The sequence below is a fragment of the Phyllobates terribilis genome, unplaced genomic scaffold (genome assembly GCF_046119375.1).
Source record: "Phyllobates terribilis strain yellow unplaced genomic scaffold, ASM4611937v1 Scaffold_2__4_contigs__length_985480577, whole genome shotgun sequence".
NCBI lineage: Eukaryota > Metazoa > Chordata > Amphibia > Anura > Dendrobatidae > Phyllobates > Phyllobates terribilis.
The window spans coordinates 58,048,806-58,068,235 of NW_027362762.1; the positions used below are offsets into that span (position 1 = coordinate 58,048,806).

General features: G+C 44.6%; 1 protein-coding gene across 2 annotated transcripts in view; it reads right to left on the reverse strand.

Moving 5' to 3' along the window:
- DLG2 (discs large MAGUK scaffold protein 2) overlaps positions 1–19,430 on the reverse strand; it is a 1,666,258-nt gene that overhangs the window by 1,450,333 nt on the left and 196,495 nt on the right. For both annotated transcript variants that reach the window (XM_073661710.1, XM_073661711.1), the window contains exon 3: positions 14,612–14,757. In XM_073661710.1, the coding sequence (XP_073517811.1) occupies positions 14,612–14,757 (146 nt within the window). The remainder of the gene's footprint in view (positions 1–14,611; positions 14,758–19,430) is intronic.

Consider the following 19,430-nt stretch of genomic DNA (forward strand, 5'->3'; position numbering starts at 1 on the left):
TAAATAGTTTAGAAACATATTTAGACGTGGACAAAATTGTTGATACCCTGATGGTCTTATAGCCTTTACCTTTATCGTGTTTGCCTATAATTTCTTTATAAACTTCTGAGACAACTCTCCTTAACTTCATGTTCAGTGTGGTACATGCCATGATAACAAACAGAACAATGACTACTTTTCACCCTTCACATAGGCAAATTGACTGATTACAAGTTAGTAGACACCTGTGAAGCTAATTACAGGACACACTTTAGTTTCATATGTCCCTATGGTCAAATTAATGTCAATCTTTTCTAGGGCTACCATCATTTTTGTCCAGGTCAGTTTCATTAGTTTTTTTTTATATTATCATTATTAGTTATTTATTTGTATATTTTTTCTATTAAACCACAATTCAAAAGCAATGTCTGGTTTTAATTAGTTAATGGTCAGTAATTTAAATTGAAAATTACTTTTATCAGTTTCAACTTACTTCAGGGACCATTGTGTGTTTTTCTCAATTTAACAGAAGTGTACCAACAATTTTGCCCATGTGTGTATATAAATTCTTTTCTACAATAATGCAATGTCACCAGTGACAGAGATAGATATATGGAGGAAAATTACTTAGCACATAAATAAGTAATTTATAGAAAAATCATTGACCTAATAATAAAAAATATAACACTATATAGTATATACAGATATCCAATAAAGTGTAAGAAGTTATAGAAAACAAGTATGCAAAAGTGACTGCAAAAAGTGGAAAAGGAGGGCTACCTACAATATGCTGCACAGCGGTTTAGAGTCCGATGGGCCTCAATGCAAAATTTGGACTTTAACCCCACTAGCAATTTGGTCAAATGTATGGGCCCTTGCTGCGTTCTAGATCCTAAAAAGACATATGTGTTTGCCCCCCATGTAATAATATCCTCAATCCCGGACATCATGGGCCCCTTGCTATGTCTTCCTTCCTGTAATCGAGTCACCAATCAATGGCCCCATCCTGATATAATGTCCTCCATCAAGGGGCCCCTTCCTGTAATAATATCCTTTGTCCTGACCCTCATCCTGTAAGAAATGCTCTCCAGCCTAGGTCCCTTCCTATAATAATGTCCCCGGTCCTGGGTTTCATTCTGTAAGAAATGTCCCATGTCTTGGGCGCCTTGCTGTAATAATGATGTCCCCATCCTGGATCCCTTTCTATAATAATATCCCCATCCTGGGCCATATCCTGTAAGAAATGTCCCCCATCCTGGGCCCCTTCCTGTTATAATTTCCCCCATCCTGGCCCGCATCCTGTAATAATGTCCCCATGTTGGTCCGCAGCTTGTTAGAAATGTCCCCCATCCTGGGCCCCTTCCTATTATAATGTCCTTATCCTGGGCCACAGCTTGTAAGCAATGTCCTTATTCCTGGGCTTCTCCCTACTATAATGTCCACAGTTCTGCTGCTTATTCCAACACATATTTAAAAAAAAAAAAAAAAAAAAAAAAAAAGATTCCTCTTATCTTCTGCCACTCCCACGACAAAATAGCCGGCGGAGAGGCCGGGGGGCTGACTTCAGGGTCCCAGGCACTGGCAGCGTATGATGTTACTGCCATGTGTAGTCTTTAATGGGCTCCCCAACATCAGCTGCCAGCCTCTGATTGGCCAGCGGCTCGTATTGCAGTTCAGGGACCCGGCTGGTCTATGTGTCACTATACACTTCACCTGAATGCGCGTCCTTGATCGAAAATCCAGCTGAAATAGGCGCCAATGTCAGCGGGCCCTCTCCCTGCACAGGTCTTGTTGCGGGCGCACCCTCTGCGACGGCAATCATTACATCCTTGATGCAGCATACTATGGCATAACTGACTATGCATTTAATGGGCACGTCAGCCCTGGTCCACATAAGAGACCACATAGGGATAAAAAGTATGAATCAGTAAACATGGTAAGACTTGATCAAACAAACCACATCACCTCATGTTTTTTCCTCCCGACGCGCGTTTTGCCTTCGCTTCATCAGTGGGCAGTCCAAGGCACTATTATGTTAGGACTGTATGACACTATGACCATACATAGGTACGGTATTGCATTATTTTATAGGTGCTGCAGTATTATGTAGGTCGGGTATAGTACTATTATGTAGCTAAACTGCCACTTTTTATACTGCAAGCACATTAGTGTACACTATTATGAAGAAACCATATGGCACTGCTTAGTAAGCACTATATTACACTATAATATAAGAAATGTAAGGCTCTATCACACAAGCAGTGTATGGCACTATTTTGTAGGCACCATATGACTATTATTGTATATCTGCACTGTATGATACTATTTTATAGGTACTGTACCACACTATTATGAAGCCACTATATGATACTATTATTTAGCATTGTATGCATTGTTTGATATTAGGCATAATTAAAGAGGTTTTCTAAAGATGAATCTTCAGGAGCACACCGCTCTCCTGCCTCTCTGCTTCCCGGAGTACGGTGCGCTCCTGATAATTGACAGTTTGGACCTTCGGTATTGTCTTGCCGCTGGCCCAAATTGTGCACTCTCCAATCCTACATCCAAAGGTGTCTTTTCCTCTGCAGAATCAGAGGAGAGCAGGGAGACTGAAGCTGGCCAGATAGAAAAAGCATTCCGGCCAGCTTCAGAGCAGCGCTCTATAGCAAAGTGCTTCTAACTGCAGCGCTCCTTGCCTAGGAGACCATCTGCCTCTGATATATGGCAGAGGCCGTTCACCTTGTTTTTACAAGCAGTATGCAAGTATACACACTAAAAATGAGACAATCCCTTTAAAGCACAGATTGGCCCTATTATATTAGAATTACTTCCCTTCCAAAAAATTATGTTTCATATATGTTTCCTAGGGGTGTAATCTGCCATTATACAAACCTTAAAGGGAACCCGTTCGGTGCACCATGCTTCCCAAATCATGGGGCCGCTTCCCAAATCATGGGGCCCCCGCTCTCGATACTAACAGCAAAACTGAACATCAAGTTCTAGGGAAAACAAAGTTTAAAAAGATAGAAAATGGGTACAAAAAGAGTCAAAGGGGAGGGTCCCTATGGCTTGTCCCCACCCAGTTTGATATGACTGACGGATTTGTCCCTAACTGTCAATCAAGCAAACCGAGAAAATAGAAATTTGTTGCAAACCGTCAGCATTGACTCTTCTCCCTTTTTCTGGCTGCAGCATCTCAGAGTAAAACATTAAACATTTAACGCAGTCAAAACCACCTGCACTGATGATGGCGAGATTACTGCATCTAAGGTCAGACTAGTCCGGGGGGTGAATAAACCCATTGTGAGAATAGTCCTGGCTGGTTTGCATATCACTAGAAGTGAAATAAAAGTGGTTTTGTGGCAAGTAGATAGTGAGTTTTGCTAAAGCAAGAACTTGAAACAACGCAAGGCTAGAGCTCTGAACGATAATGCAGGCAGTTTGGGGGCCTTCTTGGACATGGCAGGTTACTTTAAGGGGTCCTGTGACACTGAGTCACTTTTCACAGATAAGCCGGGAGTCAGGGTCGTCAAGGAGTCCGAGGTCAAGAGCCAGAAGGGTATGTAATAAACAGAGGGAGGAGACACAGGCCAGAGTCAGAATTCCAAGGTCAGAATGCGTCAAGGCAAAAGGGGAAATACAAACAGGTAGTCAATAGGCAAATCCAAGGTCCGGCAATAGGAGATCAGAATGAGCACTGAGGTATGACTGGCAGCTATGTGGGACAGCCAGCTTAGTTACCGTAAGTAGCTGGGTAATTACTTGGAATAGGGAACACCTGAAGGAAGCTCAGCACCTCCCAGTCTCAGATTAGATGACTGAGCTGTCAATCAAAATACCGACAGCTCAGCACGCCCCTGCACCAGATTGGACGACTGAGCTGTCAGTCACTGTGCCCAAGAAACTGAGCGGTGAAACCGTGACAGGTCCATAGTTAAAGGCATATTTTCACATTTGTGCGGCTGCCACCACTAAACTCATGTCTCTCCTTCTGCCTTGGTTCTCCTCTAGAGATCCGGTAACATGGTTGCTCCATTAGAAAATGAATGGACCAGAAAGGTTCATGGGTGACTCCATTCTTTCCATCCATAGTGTATAGCCAGGGGGAAACTGTCTTAATGGGTCCCCCATCTTGGTGATCGGTGGAGTCTGGGGACATTTGTTTTTCTTTGTTTGCTTAAATGCATTTTATTTGGGTGTAAAAAAATTTTTTTGCAATTCTGTTTCATTAAAAATTTAGAACCATTTGATTTCCAGGTTTATTCAACTTTGATGAGGTCTGTGGCTATTAATCAACCGAGAGAAGCTTAGAAGGAGACAGATAAGAGTTACTTTCTCATTGGATGAATTCACTGACAGATTCTCAGTTAACTCTTTATGCAGCCAACAATAGATGGGGGAAATCAGAGGCTATAGAAGGCAAATAATGTAAAATTTTGAATGGAACTCAATTATAAAAATGATTTTTAGCGAAAAATACATGTATTTAACTAAGAAAATTGTCCCCAAAGGTGGATAATCGCTCCCTGGACCGTACCAAAAACGAGGCTGCAAATATGTAGAATAAAAATAACAAAGTGGGGAAAAAACTATTTTTTTTTTACAATCTATAATCCTCAGTCTGGTGTTTTCTATGTCTCACGTTACCCTGGCATGGCCTGTGGCACATGGCCAAGATACCAAGTCGGCAAGCAGGGATGAGAATATTGCTATTTGTATCGGGACCATTAAGGGAGACCTCTGGGAATAAACACCCCATCTTAGCGGAGTCCTTCTATTTGCTTTGTATTCTGTTTCTTTCTTGCGATGTGTAACTAACGGGATGGTTTGTGGGGCTAAGGGCGTTCGTTTCCATCTGTCACTTTTATAATTACTCGTCCAAGTGAGGAGGAAGTTAATTATCATTGAGAGACAATAAAACAAATGGTTGCAACCAAAAGATCTGGATGAGCGAGCCGCTAAACAAGACATCAGCACAGAGTTCTGCCGGAGAGATTCAGATCCCTGATTTTAACCCATTTGCAGCCCCCTTAAATCCTAATCCTTTAGAAAAACTTGGCCTTACAGCCCTCATACCTACAAGGAAAAAGTGCCCGGGTTAAACTTGTCCGGGAGCTATCCTGATTCTCATTCTCTGAACTTTTGCATATCTTCTTTTTTTGAGTGAGTGGTTCCTCTTCATCAGCATTCTAACAGCACTATAGGTGCTGTGATTTCCTTTTCCTTACTTACTAGCATACACTGCTCCTAGAATTGTTAAATAACTTGTCTGCCATGAACGGAAAGCCTGCCTCTTTGTTTTCCTTCTATTCAGTGTCACAGAAAAAACAGCAAGTGTAGAGAGCCAAAGACCTTCCCCCACTTCCTATACAGGGATAAAGTCCCACCTCCAGTTCCTGAAGAACTATAAAGACCCTCCCTACTTCCTGTTGAAAGATAAAGGCACACCCACACTTCCTATTGAGAGATAACGATCCGCCCCACTACTATAAAGAAATAATGGCCCCCGCTTCCTACAGAGAGTTAAAGACCCTTCCTCATGTCCTGTAGAGAAATAAAGACCCGCAAGCATCACCTGTACAGAGTTAAAGACCCATCCCACTTTTTTAAACAGAGATGGAGACCCGCTACTTTCTGTAGAGAGATAAAGACCTACTCCCAAGTCCTGTATAGAAATATAGACCCGTCCCCATTTCTTGTTGCGAGACAAAGAACCACTCACACTTCCTACAGAGAAACAAAGAACCACCTCATTTCCTGTAGAGAAAATGAAAACCTACCCCCACTTCCTGTAGTGAGGTACAGACCCAAACCCAACCCATTTCCTGTAGAGAGACAAAGACCAATCCCTATTTCATAAAGAGAGATAAAGACCCACTCCCCAATTCCTGTAGAGAGATAAACAGCCCCCCCTGCTTCCTGTAGAGAGCTAAAGACCCGCCTATACCTTCTGTGGAGATATAAAAACCCAAACCCACTGTCACGCCAGGTGTGAGTGCAACACAGAGGGGAAATGGAAAGGGAGCCCAGACACTAGGGAAAGGGGGAAGAGGTGACCTCCTAATCTGGACTAGCGTCACCCTGTCTCCCCCTAACGTCCCTATTCAGCCTCCGCAGCTGTCGCCGATCACGAGCCTCACCCTGCTATCCCTGGCGTAAGATTATAGCTGGGGGTGGAAGGAGATGAGCACTAGTCTCCCTCCGCTAGCACTCTAAAGCCAAAAGGGGAAGACAACACAGGGGAACAACAACTTAGCTTTAGAAGAACTTCAACAGGACACACGACCTCAAGACTCCAGAGAGGAAGTGATGCTGCTTCAGCCAAGTTCTAAGTAGAAATTAGTATAACTGGCGACGCCCACCTAGACACACCAGGTATATATACACCCAGACTAAAGGGAGGTAGTCGCTGGGTCCTAAACACAGGCAGCTGTCTGCATTGCCAAACATGGAGATCTCCTGCAAACCATTGTCACCTCTGATACACCAGTGATACCCACTTCCTGTAGAGAGACAAAGACCAATAGCCATTTCCAAAAGTGAGATAAAGACCCTCCCTCACTTCCTGCAGAGAGATGAAGACCCAGCCCCACTTTTTATAGAGACAATGACCCTCTTTACTTCCTGTAGAGAAATGAAGACCCGACCCTACTTCCTGTTGAGTGACAAAGACTAACAACCACTTCCTGAAGAGAAAAAAAAATCTTCCCCCTCTTTCTGCAGGGAGACAAAGACACATCTCACTTCCTGTAGAGAAACAAAAACCCACTTCCACTTCCTGTTGTAGAAACAATGACCTGCCTCACTTCCTGTAAAGAGATGAAGACCCAACCCCACTTCTTGTAGAGACAACAACCCACCTCACGTCCTGTAAAGAGATATATTCTACCCCCACTTCCCGTAGAGAGATAATGACCCAGCCCCACTTTTTATATGAGATTATGACCCGCCTCACATCCTGCAGAGAGACAACGACAGACATGACTTAGGCACAGGATTTTCACAGTAAGCACAACAGCCTCATAAGGTCTAGGAGAGCTATTTAATAATGTATGGAGTTTGAATTCTGGAGACAGATTTGTTGGGTATCCATGTAACACAGGTACTTTAGATGCAGTGACACAGAAACACAGAGCAGCCAATACACGGTTAATAAACAGGGGAGGTTTATGATAACAGGGTCAATCTCAAAATTATTCGGAAGAAAAAGACTCAGGATATATAACCATGCACACCCAATGTTGGAAAAGTGAAAAAAATCTTTATTACATGATTACATTTAGACAACAAAAGAAATTTTTTTTAAAAGCATTTAAAACAGACAAAAACATGTGCAATCTTCATATGGGGGAATTCATGATAATATGCATAAAAATAGCAATAAACCCCACTATGTTATGTGCCACAGGTATATTTTCCATCACTTATATAACATTCGATTAATGTAGACCAACTAAGCAACCCTGCCTATAAATAGCACGGCACAACCAGTCAAAATATGTGTTTATGACAAAGCAAACCCCCTAAATAATATAAGTGAATCAAGGAATGAGTAGGAGAGATGGTCTATTGGCAATGGGGGCCCATATTTTAGAGGTATTGGCCAGATTGTGTCACCAAAGTCATATATGACGTGGCACAGTTGATCCACATATAAATAACAGGCCAGGCATTCCTGAGGGGTCAAGTCAAGAAAATAAGTAAATAAAAAATATATGGAAGAATAATGACCTGCTGGCACCAGAGACCCTACACGTTACGCTGCTCAGACGCAGCTTCGTCAGGGGTATGTTGTCTAAGAGCACATGTGTGTGTTATATAGTTGATCCCAAATGGTGTGACTAGTTTCAGGTGAGTGTTTGTCTCCCTATGGTGTGTAGACAGGCCTGTTCTCATCAGAAGGTGTTCCACCCAGTCCACGTGGAACGCAAACGGAAATGGGTTAAACGTCATATCCAGTCCAAAGCAGAGGGCGCCAAATACAGCCCTGAAGCTATTATTGTCAAAGGTGCGTCCCACCCGGACCATACGGTGGAACGGGGGTGGAAGTAAAGTAAACGTCATATCCAGTCAGAAGGGTAAACACGCAGAGCAATGAATTATGCACGTAGTCATAATAAAGAAGAGGCTTGCGTTCCACGATGGAACGCAAAAACCCCAGGAGCAGCGCGTCCGCTGCAGAGAATAATAGTGATCACACAAGAAAGTGCTAGCATTAATCAAAAAAAAAAAGAAAGAAAGAATTGCAGTCCAAACCAGGAATACTAAGAAGTCAGTATATGATCTGAGGACAATCACCAAACATGCATAGATACAAAGATAGATACAAAGATGCATCACATAACAGAATACAGACCTGGACACATAAGACTCACTAACCAGACAGACATAAAACAAAAAAAAAACAAAAAAATCCCATTTAAAATAAAACTCTCTCCTTTCCCTCTTTTTCCTTTTTTCTCTTCCTTTCTTTCTCCCTTTCCTCGGCCACAAACTCAGGCCATCGTACCTTCCGATCTTCCTCCAACGTGCGGAGCATTTGGACCAGTGTCCGATTAAAGCATTCACAGGCCCCATTTCCTTGAGGGTGGTAAGGAGTAGTCCGTGACTTCTCAATCTTGTACAACCGTTGCAGCTCTTCCATCACCCGGCCTTGGAAGCAGGCGCCTTGATCGGAATGGATCCTCTTTGGACAGCCGTACACCCGAATGAAGTCTCAGCAGATGGCCTGCGCAGCTGACTCGGCGGTCTGGTCTCTGGTCGGGGTCACTACCGCAAACTTTGTGAAGTGGTCTGTCATTACCAGGCAATGTTCATACCCGAGATGCGCCGGTCCAACAGTCAAATAGTCGATCATCAGCACCTCCAAGGGGGCAGAAGTCACAATGGTTTGTATGGGGACCCGTTGCTCTGGGGGCTTAACCAGCTCACAGCTCTGACATCTTCGACAAGTGACTTCTATTGTTGCTCACAGCCTCTGCAACCACTGAAACGTCTTCTCTGGTCCGAAGTGAGCCCCTCGTTCATGAGCCTCCTTAGCCACTACTCCGACCAACTTCTCTGGGATCACCACTTGCCAGGTGGTCCCGAACTCTCGCAGTAGCTGCACCCGTTGGTACAGCAACCCGTCTCGCAAACACAGTCTCTCCCATTGTCCCAGCATTTTCAGCGATCCCGGGGACAGGGTATTCCTCTCTTCTCGACTGGGGACTTGGTCAGCGGGTTGTTATCTGTTCTCACCAGTACTTCAGACCCGGACAAATACCCTGCAAACTTCTCGGTCATTGCCCAAACCAGAGCCAGTAACTCTAATTTGAAATAACTATAATTATCTGGGTTCCTCTCGGAGTCGTGAAGGGAGCGGCTGCACTCAATCACATGCTCTTTCCCCTCCTGTACTTGGGATAACACGGCTCCAAGACCATGTAGGCTCCCATCAGTGTGGAGTATGAATGGTTGGGAGAAATCCGCATAGGCAAGTATTGGGGCCTCGGTCAGGGCCATTTTTAGGGCACGGAAGGCCTCTTCCTGGCTGCTTCCCCACCGAATCGCCTGATTCTTGGAGCACGCCGGCACGCCCTTAAGTAGCTCCAGCAATGGGTTGGCTATGCGGGTGAAGTTCTTAACGAATCTTTGGTAGTACCCGGCAAGTCCCAGGAAGGCCCGAACGTCCTTCACTGTCTTCGGAGTAGGCCACGCCTGTACGGCGGCCACCTTTTCCTGGGTGGGCCTGACTCCTTCACCGGACACAGTATGACCGAGATATTCGATCTGTTTGCAGAACAGGTGGCACTTCTGGGGCTTCACCTTTAGGCCATGACTCTGTAGGCAACTCAGTACTTGCTCCAGTCGCTGGAGGTGCTCCTCGAAGGTGGCGGCATAGACAATTATGTTGTCAAGGTAAATCAGTGTCGCCTCGAAGTTCGAATCGCCCAGGCACCTCTCCATCAGACGCTGGAACGTCCCGAGCGCGTTAGTCAGGCCGAAGGGCATCCGATTGAATTCGAACAGTCCCATGGGTAATATGAACGCCGTCTCCGCACGGTCATGTTCGGCCACAGGCACCTGCCAGTACCCACTGGCCAGATCCAAGGAGGAGAAGTATCTTGCCTTCCCTAAGGCCGACAGGGACTCTTCGATTCGGGGTAGTGGGTAAGAGTCAAGTACTGTACAGGCATTCAGTCATCTATAGTCCACACAGAACCGCAGGGTCCCATCTTTCTTCCGGACCAGGACAATCGGGGCTGCCCACGGACTCTGACTCTCCCGTATCACACCATTCTGTAGCATATGGGCTAGCATCTCCTTAACCTCTTTATATATCTGGGGAGGTATCTGCCGGTATCTCTCCCGCACTGGGGCAGCGCTCCCCGTAGGAATCTCGTGGGTAATGGCTTCGGTGCAACCAAAATCATCCTCATGGCGAACAAAGACTTCCTGGTACCGCTTCAGTACCTCCTTAACCTGCTGCACCTGTCGAGGTGTAAGTCCCGTCAATTCAGCCCGCATTCGTTCTAGGATTATTCGTCCCTCCTTCGCACTAGCCCGGTGGGATTCCGGCGGCATGGTGACCGCCAGAGTCCAGGGGTTTCCTCGGACAGCGGTACCACATCAGGTCACACCAACTTCTCTGGCATTCCCAGAATCTGGGCTATTTCCGCCCTGGGAGGGAGTGTGAGATCATCTTCGCCCAGATTAACACACCGCACTATAACATTGCCACCCTGAACGGTGGCCAGTGTCCGAGCCACCAAGAGTCCGGGGGGTACTTTGTCCATCGATGTTTGTTCTATTTGTACTTCGACCCCCTCAAGAGGTGTGCAGGCCCATGCCGATAACGTGAGTACAGTTTGTCCGGGTGGTAAGGTGATCACCGTAGCTGCTGGCACTATTATTTTCCCTAGGATCTTCCCTTCACTCGACGTCTCCTGAGCCTGGGCAGCTCGGATTAGTTGTTGAAAGACCCTCCTTTGGGGGGTCGCGGGTCCCACTGGTCTAGAGGAATCTCCTTCGGCTCACTAATCAGGATTTGTCCGATTTCTTTCAGCACATTCATTCCGAGGGTCACCGGGGGTCCACTTCTGATTCCCCCTGCGACCAGGACGACTCCTTTTTTTCCCACATCTTTTCCACACACTTGGATCTTCATCCACACCACCCCTGCAATCGGGATGGGTAATTAATTAGCTGCCGTGAGTCTAATTACTGGTCCCTATTCAGGCCGCGCTATCTCTGGAAATCGCTGTTGAAAGTAGGCTTCTGTCATCGTAGTCACCTGGGATCCCGTGTCAATCAGGCAGTGAACAGCCCGACCGCTTATTTCAGCCCAGACAGTCAGGCTGGTGGAAACCAGGTCCTTGGGACTTCCTCTTTTTCTTTCCCCTTCCTCAGGCTCCGGGCTGTGTCCCCTAAACACGGAGCCCACTAGTTTAACAGCTGCCGCGACAGGGGCCACCCTCGGCTAGCACAGCCCCTGGCGTAATGTCCTGCGCCTCCACACTTCCAGCAGGTCGTGTTTCTGTCTGTGTAGGGCTGCCTCACTCCTCTACGGAACTCTCCTGCAGGGGGGTCCTGAATTCAATTCTTTTAATAACTGGGGCAATCGATCTGCGTATGAGACTGGACCATTCATCCCGCATCTCCTGTATCTCCTTTCGCATCTCTCGAGCCTATTAGGGTTCAGCTGCAGGTGGGGTGGGTACCTCGTTACTCCAGACCATCCCTGCTAGGGCCGTTACCCCCATCTCCTGCTCTCTCACGTGTCTCCCCCCCACTTCTAGAAAAGTCATACGTGGGTTGGCGCGCAGGCGCTCCCGCAAGGCCTGCTTCAGCTGCACATCCCTGATGCCTGCCACAAACTGGTCCCTTAAGATCACGTCAGGGGGGCCCATTCCAAAATTCTCCGTGTCGTTATGATAACAGGGTCAATCTCCACGCAGGGAGTAACAGGGGAAAATATGGGGAAAAACAAGGGAAGTAGCAGGTAAAAGTCTATAACTGACAGTTCACAGTTTAACTAGATGTAGTAGAGTCGAACTGGTTGTAATCGACAGTTTTTACACTTAGCTGACTCTTATCCTCTACGAGGCAGTTGCCAGCTGATGCCGGTGTTGCTTTCTTCAGGCTTCCCCGCCCAAACAATGCTCCGTCTTCTGGCGGCAGAGGGCAGTCTCCGGTTTTACCCGCTGAGCCCCTAGTCCATTACACGGCACCTCACGTGCTCGGCTCCACGGAACCTGAGTCTCTTCTCCCTCTAGTCGGCTTGACTCCTCCGGTCCACTGCACTCGGATCTTGCTCCAAGTACTGGAGCCAGGAGCCTGGACCCTCTCACATTGCTCTCCTGAGCAGGACTCTCCTGCCGCTTTCCCGCGCAAAAGTCCTCGTCCCCCCCTCTCTCTAGCCACGCCACCAGTTTCCCGGTCACCTGACCTCCCAGCTCTCACTCTGGACATGCCCCCAGCTTCCCAGTCACCTGACTACTGTGCTCGCAGTCTGTCTTCCCCCTGCAACCAGAGGTACGGCCCCGGCAGTTCCGGATCCCTTGTTCTGAAAGTACTTACAACCTGGTCTCCCCCTTACAACCACATACTTTTGGCCATGTGCATATAGGGGGGGGGGGGATTTCTTTATAAAAACAATCCTTAAAAATAAGTAATAGTAAAGTGTTAAATAACATATTTTTAACAGGCGATGACCCAGCAGGAGAAATGAAAGGGCAGAGCTGCTAACCTTATCATCTGCTGCTGTTTCCTGTGACAACTTGCCCTTTCATTTACAGGAACATAAAACCCCGGCCAGCCATGAAAGTTTTTGCAAAACAAGAAAACGGCGCGTTTACTGTCACAGCGGAATCGGAAAACATTACCCCGCGTGCGGCAGGAGAATTAATCCTGTGTAATAAGCAGCCTCCATTGTATACAATGCACCGAGGAGGTACAATAAGCCTTAATTACACCCTACACGTGTCTGACTCCTTTGTGACCCGCTAAGGCTATAGGCGGCTGATGTCCTACTATTCTCGTTATCGCCGTTGTCATGGTTACACGTATTCAGGCAATTGTGTTTGAAGAGTTCAGAAAGGATACTACGAGCTACAAAGAAGATGCAACCCGCAGATAACAGCGGCGTCCGCGCCATCAATAGGTATTAATGAATAATTCATTGGCCCCGATGCCAGAAACGAAGGTGTTGTCAACTCACGGGAAATAAGGATATTTTATTCATTTCCTAATTGGTAAAAAGGAAAAAAAAATAAGGACGACTGCAGGCAAGTTACATCCGGAATACGTTTCCTATCATTACTGAAAAACCGAGCACCTAATGGACAATGCAAAAACAGAAGGATCTGTGAAATACGGATATAACAACCATCTAGAAAATGTGCTGGTGATGTCATTATCTCATTATCATAAACATCATAATGTCATGTATGGATAAAATAAATCTATAGAAAAAGTTTGTAAATGTATGACGATACTTACCCTTTACTAAACTGTACTATACTCGAGAGCTGCACTCACTATTCTGCTGGTGCAGTCACTGTGTACATACATACATACATTACATTACTGATCCTGAGTTACATCCTGTATTATACTCCAGAGCTGCACTCACTATTCTGCTGGTGCAGTCACTGTGTACATACATTACATTACTGATCCTGAGTTACATCCTGTATTATACTCCAGAGCTGCACTCACTATTCTGCTGGTGCAGTCACTGTGTACATACATTACATTACTGATCCTGAGTTACATCCTGTATTATACTCCAGAGCTGAAGTCACTATTCTGCTGGTGCAGTCACTGTGTACATACATTACATTACTGATCCTGAGTTACATCCTGTATTATACTCCAGAGCTGCACTCACTATTCTGCTGGTGCAGTCACTGTGTACATACATTACATTACTGATCCTGAGTTACATCCTGTATTATACTCCAGAGCTGCACTCACTATTCTGCTGGTGCAGTCACTGTGTACATACATTACATTACTGATCCTGAGTTACATCCTGTATTATACTCCAGAGCTGCACTCACTATTCTGCTGGTGCAGTCACTGTGTACATACATTACATTACTGATCCTGAGTTACATCCTGTATTATACTCCAGAGCTGCACTCACTATTCTGCTGGTGCAGTCACTGTGTACATACATTACATTACTGATCCGGAGTTACATCCTGTATTATACTCCAGAGCTGCACTCACTATTTTGCTGGTGCAGTCACTGTGTACATACATTACATTACTGATCCTGTACTGATCCCGAGTTACATCCTGTATTATACCCCAGAGCTGCACTCACTATTCTGCTGGTGCAGTCACTGTGTACATACATTACATTACTGATCCTGTACTGATCCCGAGTTACATCCTGTATTATACTCCAGAGCTGCACTCACTATTCTGCTGGTGCAGTCACTGTGTACATACATTACATTACTGATCCTGTACTGATCCTGAGTTACATCCTGTATTATACTCCAGAGCTGCACTCACTATTCTGCTGCTGCAGTCATTGTGTACATAGATGGGGCAGGAAAACCCTGGTGACTGACCCCTTTTAATTACAGTAGATGATGAGGTGGGGGAGGGTAGATGCTTTAAGTTACTGAGTCGTTACCTCAGAAGCTTTCTGTAGACTTTCAGCTCCTGCCGATAGAGAATTGTTTTTCTCCCATAATTCTGCTACATGGTTCAGTTCAGAGATCTTTTCTTCATTCCCAATGTGGGAGCTGAGCAATGTGACTTCATAAAATTCCTGAATATCTGCCAAGAAAGAAATGTAAGAAATTATTAGTCATTACAACATTGATAGATCATAAATTCCAGTTTTGGAAACCGTCTGTGTGCACTGTCCCCTATGGAGAAAACCCTCTCTATGAAACCTTATTCAAAGGGATCTGAATTCCGCTACAATTGTGAAGTCAGTTTTGAAAATATCCTTAATACAACACTGGTGAAGACACGGGGTCTTCCGTGGGCGTAACGCTACTCAGACAACACAGGGTGAGGGTAAAACAGTGTGGCAATACTTTATTGAACCACAAAACAGGACAATGAACACACGTAACGGTCCCAGCAAATACCCAAGATGGTACAATATTACACAGTCTCACCCTCCCTTCCGCTCCGCCCGCCTGGGATATAACAGCTGTGACTTTGGGACTTCCAGGGCCAACTATTGCCCCCCCGCTATTGGCGGACCCCCACAGAGGGAAGGTAGCGGCAAGCTTAGGAAGCTAGCAGTCCATCAAGGTACAAGGCCAGGAGACCCGAGCGTCCCACCCTGGCCTCTCCAAGAGTTTCCATGGGGTCAGATGACCGACTGGTTCCAATCTGGCTTCTCCAAATGTCTGCATGGGTTCCAGGTGGCCGGTGGGTCCCTCCTGGCAACCCCAAACAACATATCCATGGAGCCAGGTGACTTCATCGTCCCAACCTGGTCTCCACCAAATATATCCATGGTTAATGGAGCAGATCTATATCTTTCCAGTCAGGGCCGATACCCTTAGACAGAAATCATGTAGAATTGTAGAATCCAAATCTGTGCCTCTTTGGATGGAACTGCCATGCTATTTATCTGCTGTTCTGAAGGATGACTCTCATTCTCCTTGTAAAGCCTTTCTAATGATCATTGATTCTCTGTTTCAAGTCTGACTGCTACAGAAGCACATAAAATAGTTACAGTTGTCCTTCAAGTACACATTCACAGGTAAGGGGTTAGGGAGGGCATCCTCATGTCTCATTGTTTGAGCATTTAATGAATTTTCTTAGTTTGTCCTCCTGTCTTGTGAGACAATAAGCCACAGGGTCCTCAAAAGTTAATCAACATAATTACCAAACATTCATTGTTCCAGAATCATAGAGGAGACAACAATCAGGATTATACAAATACTGGTCTGTTCTTATTAACCCGGCACATAAATACACATAGATTTACAAGTCAACCCAAAGATAATAGTGTATTTCTCTTGGATTAACAAATCTAAATGTCTGTTTTATTAAGATTAAAGGCTGTAATGTCACAAACACATAGATAAATAAAGGCTTAATTAGGTCGATTTGTGGTTCCTTGAGGGTGTGATTCTAAGAGCCTGGCCCCCACCCATACAAGACATGTTTCAGCCCCCTTTTAATCACATCATAATCCCATCATCAACTGCTTGGTTGTTTATCATCATTGCAAACAAAAAACCCAGAATTTTAGAGGCAAGTGACTGACTCGAAAGAAACCTCTATAAGGGTTTGACTTGCTCATTATTGTGGCAGAGCCTTGTCCCACCCCCGAGGGGCTTCATCTTGGCTACTCTAATCGATTGAAAAAATATTACCCAGAGAATGCGGTGAAGTTCATCTGTGAAGTTATTTTTTGCAACCCCCCTTTCTAAAGTTTGAAATTCTACATCACATATTGGGTGTCAGCATAGGGCGAGGGCTCAGGAGCTGAGCCTGCACCTTATCTGGCAGATATCAGCTGTGTTACACAGCTGGCAGCTGTCTTCAACGACAGCAACTGGAGCAATCTCTGATCGCAGCTTTATTTTTCATCTTAAATACGTTAAAGAAATAAAAAAAAGGTTTTTTTTTGTTGAGGTGAAAACAGTCTTTAATAACTCTGAATATGAACATCATGAAGCCGAGAATATTTTTCGTTGTGAAGCGCACACATCTGTTCTGTTATCACTCCTCGCAATGTGTTTGGACAATGACAGATCAAATTGGCAGTGGTTTACTTGAAAGGAAGAAGAAATCTTAAAGGGATGAGTCCGCGCCCCATTCTCCATTTCTTTTATATGCAGATCATACGTTCTCCTTGCAAATAATCATCAAACAAGACTAACGGTTTTCACACTGCAGAATGATGATGTTACGGTGACCAGCGAGGGAGATGATGATTGGTACATGACCCATGAATATTCATCATCCTCACAGAGGGGGTCACTTACTTATTACAGAACACACAAAAGCAAAATAAGTTCATTTGCTTCAGCCAATGAAATATCAACACTACTCTTACATTAAAGGGGTTCTCCACATAATGTTCACGTTTGTCCTTAAAGGTGCCCAACCTAGAAATAATATTCCACTATATAGTAGATACAAAAAATCTATGTGAAATTAAAGGGGCTTCCACTACTAATTCCTATATTAAAAATATCCTACTAGCGTCCTTCTATACATCACTGTCTCTGCCCCCCCCAGATAAACTTATTGCTACATCACCCGACTGCGGCTTCTGTCGACAGACGGAAACCGTTTTCTTTTCTTACACTTAAAAGCATGCAGGTATTTTTGGCTAAAAATAATTTCTGCAATTGGGTTTCATTGAAAAAGTTTTGTTTGTTTGCCTATAGCTGTAGAAAGAGTTAACTCAGAATCCTTCAGTGAGCTCGCTATGATGGGGTGTTTGTAAGTCTTTTGTCTGTCAATTTCTGAGCTCCTATGACACCCTGCCAGAAGAGGATGCTAGGAGGTCAGCGGGGGACACAGGCAGGTGTCATAAGGAGCAGAGAGAGATAAGTAGGTGAGTATATATATTTTTTTAAGCCCACCATGGGCCCATATTTAATCCAATAATATAGATGTCCTTTTAGGGAAACAAAAACATAAAGAAAAAAAATAAAGTAATGTTAAAAAATGTTATTAAAATACAAGTGCAGTAATAAATCCTGACATTTTAGATTTGTTTAGCAACATATCTCTGGAACAGTATGGCGGATCGAAAAAAGAAAAAAGGGGGAGCGCCAGGAATAAAATATGAGCAAAAACTGTGCATTTTTGACCTGGCGATGGGTCTACTTTAAGCCCTAAAATAGCGTGACCCTGAAGGGGTTAACTGACACTTGCCCCTTTCAGTTGCAATTCATTACAGGCCACCCCCCACACCTAACCCATTGAAATCATTTTTGTGTCGCCTCTCTGGTTGGAGTATGATACTTTCCTTTGCCTAGTTAATGATGGACAGATAAAGGATATTTTCTTGGTCTGCGCAGTCCCGAGCTCTCCAGAGAACCACTGGAGCGATGTCTTTATCTATTACGATTAGTAATTAAGTCTCTCTAGTGAAGTTTTTAATTAAGCGGATCGCAAAGAAAAAAAAAAAAAGAGAACTGGCCTTTTACCTATTGTAATAGTTAGAATAAGAGAAGAAAAAAATATTACTTTTCAATATCATCTTCTGGGCGATGGGGGATTGTGGCACTTTGGGAGCAGCCAAAGTTTATTTTTCATGAATTCTTTCCAGTCGGCTAAACTCCCATCCCAGAGTAACAGAAAGGTATTTAACAGGGTGAAATGCAACATTTGACATCTGGGCAAGAAAAACGAAAATTACATCTACAGAATGGGAGGAACAGAACTAAGCAACAGCACAGGGAAAAAAGGGTATACTAATAGATCACAGACTGCACATGAGTCAACAGTGTGATGCAGCAGCAAAAAAGTCAAACACAGTCAAACAAAGTCTAGATCACCTGAAATAATTATCCCCCTCTACACCTCCTTGGTCACACCTCATCTGGAATACTGTGTCCAGTTCTGGGCACCACATTTTAAAAAAAGACATCGAAAAACTGGAGAAAGTTCAGAGAAGAGCGACCAGAATGGTGATTAGACTGCAAACTATGTCCTACAAGGAACGGTTAAAGGTGCTCTTCTAGAACTGTTGAAGGTTGCACTCTGCACAAACTGGCTATGAAGATGGACTCAGAAACACTTTTGGGTGCCTTTTTGTTTTACTTTCTAGATCATGTATGTGAGACACCTTCCTGGGACTTTTCTTTGTAGAGGCTCTCCACTATCACTGCTTGGAGGAGTATTCTGATATCATTGTTTACGGGGGCAATCTACAAACACTGCACTGCATTTTCCATAAGTTTGCCCTTCTGTGGGTTCAGTGTCTAATTTTCAGTTGTCTCTGAGCTGGTAGGTGAAGAGTTGCTGCTATAATGCCTCCCATACACAGCACACACAGACATGATGGATTCTTGCTCTCTTGTTTCTTTTTGGCACATGTCTAAAAGCAGAAGTAGCATGGAGGAGATGATACAGAAGTACTAAGTAGTGTGACTGTGGGTCCAGCTCTGGAGTGAGAAAAAAACACTATAAAGCAGTAATATTATTTGTGTATATGTGTGTTTCTCTTATTCTGTTTTTCCCTTCTCCTCCTGTGTGGCTGTGAGTCCAGCTCTAATATGAGAAAAAAAAAATTACTGAAAAGCAGTAATTTAATTTGTGTGTAGTTGTGTGCATCTCTAACTCTGCTCTTTTATCTTTCCTCCTCCTTCTGTGTAGCTGTGAGTTCAGCTCTGATGTGAGAAAAAAAATCACACAAATGTTACTGAAAAGCAGTAATAACATTTGCGTGATTTTTTTTCTCACACTAGAGCTGAACTCACAGCTACACAGAAGGAGGAGGAAAGAGCAGAGTAAGAGACACA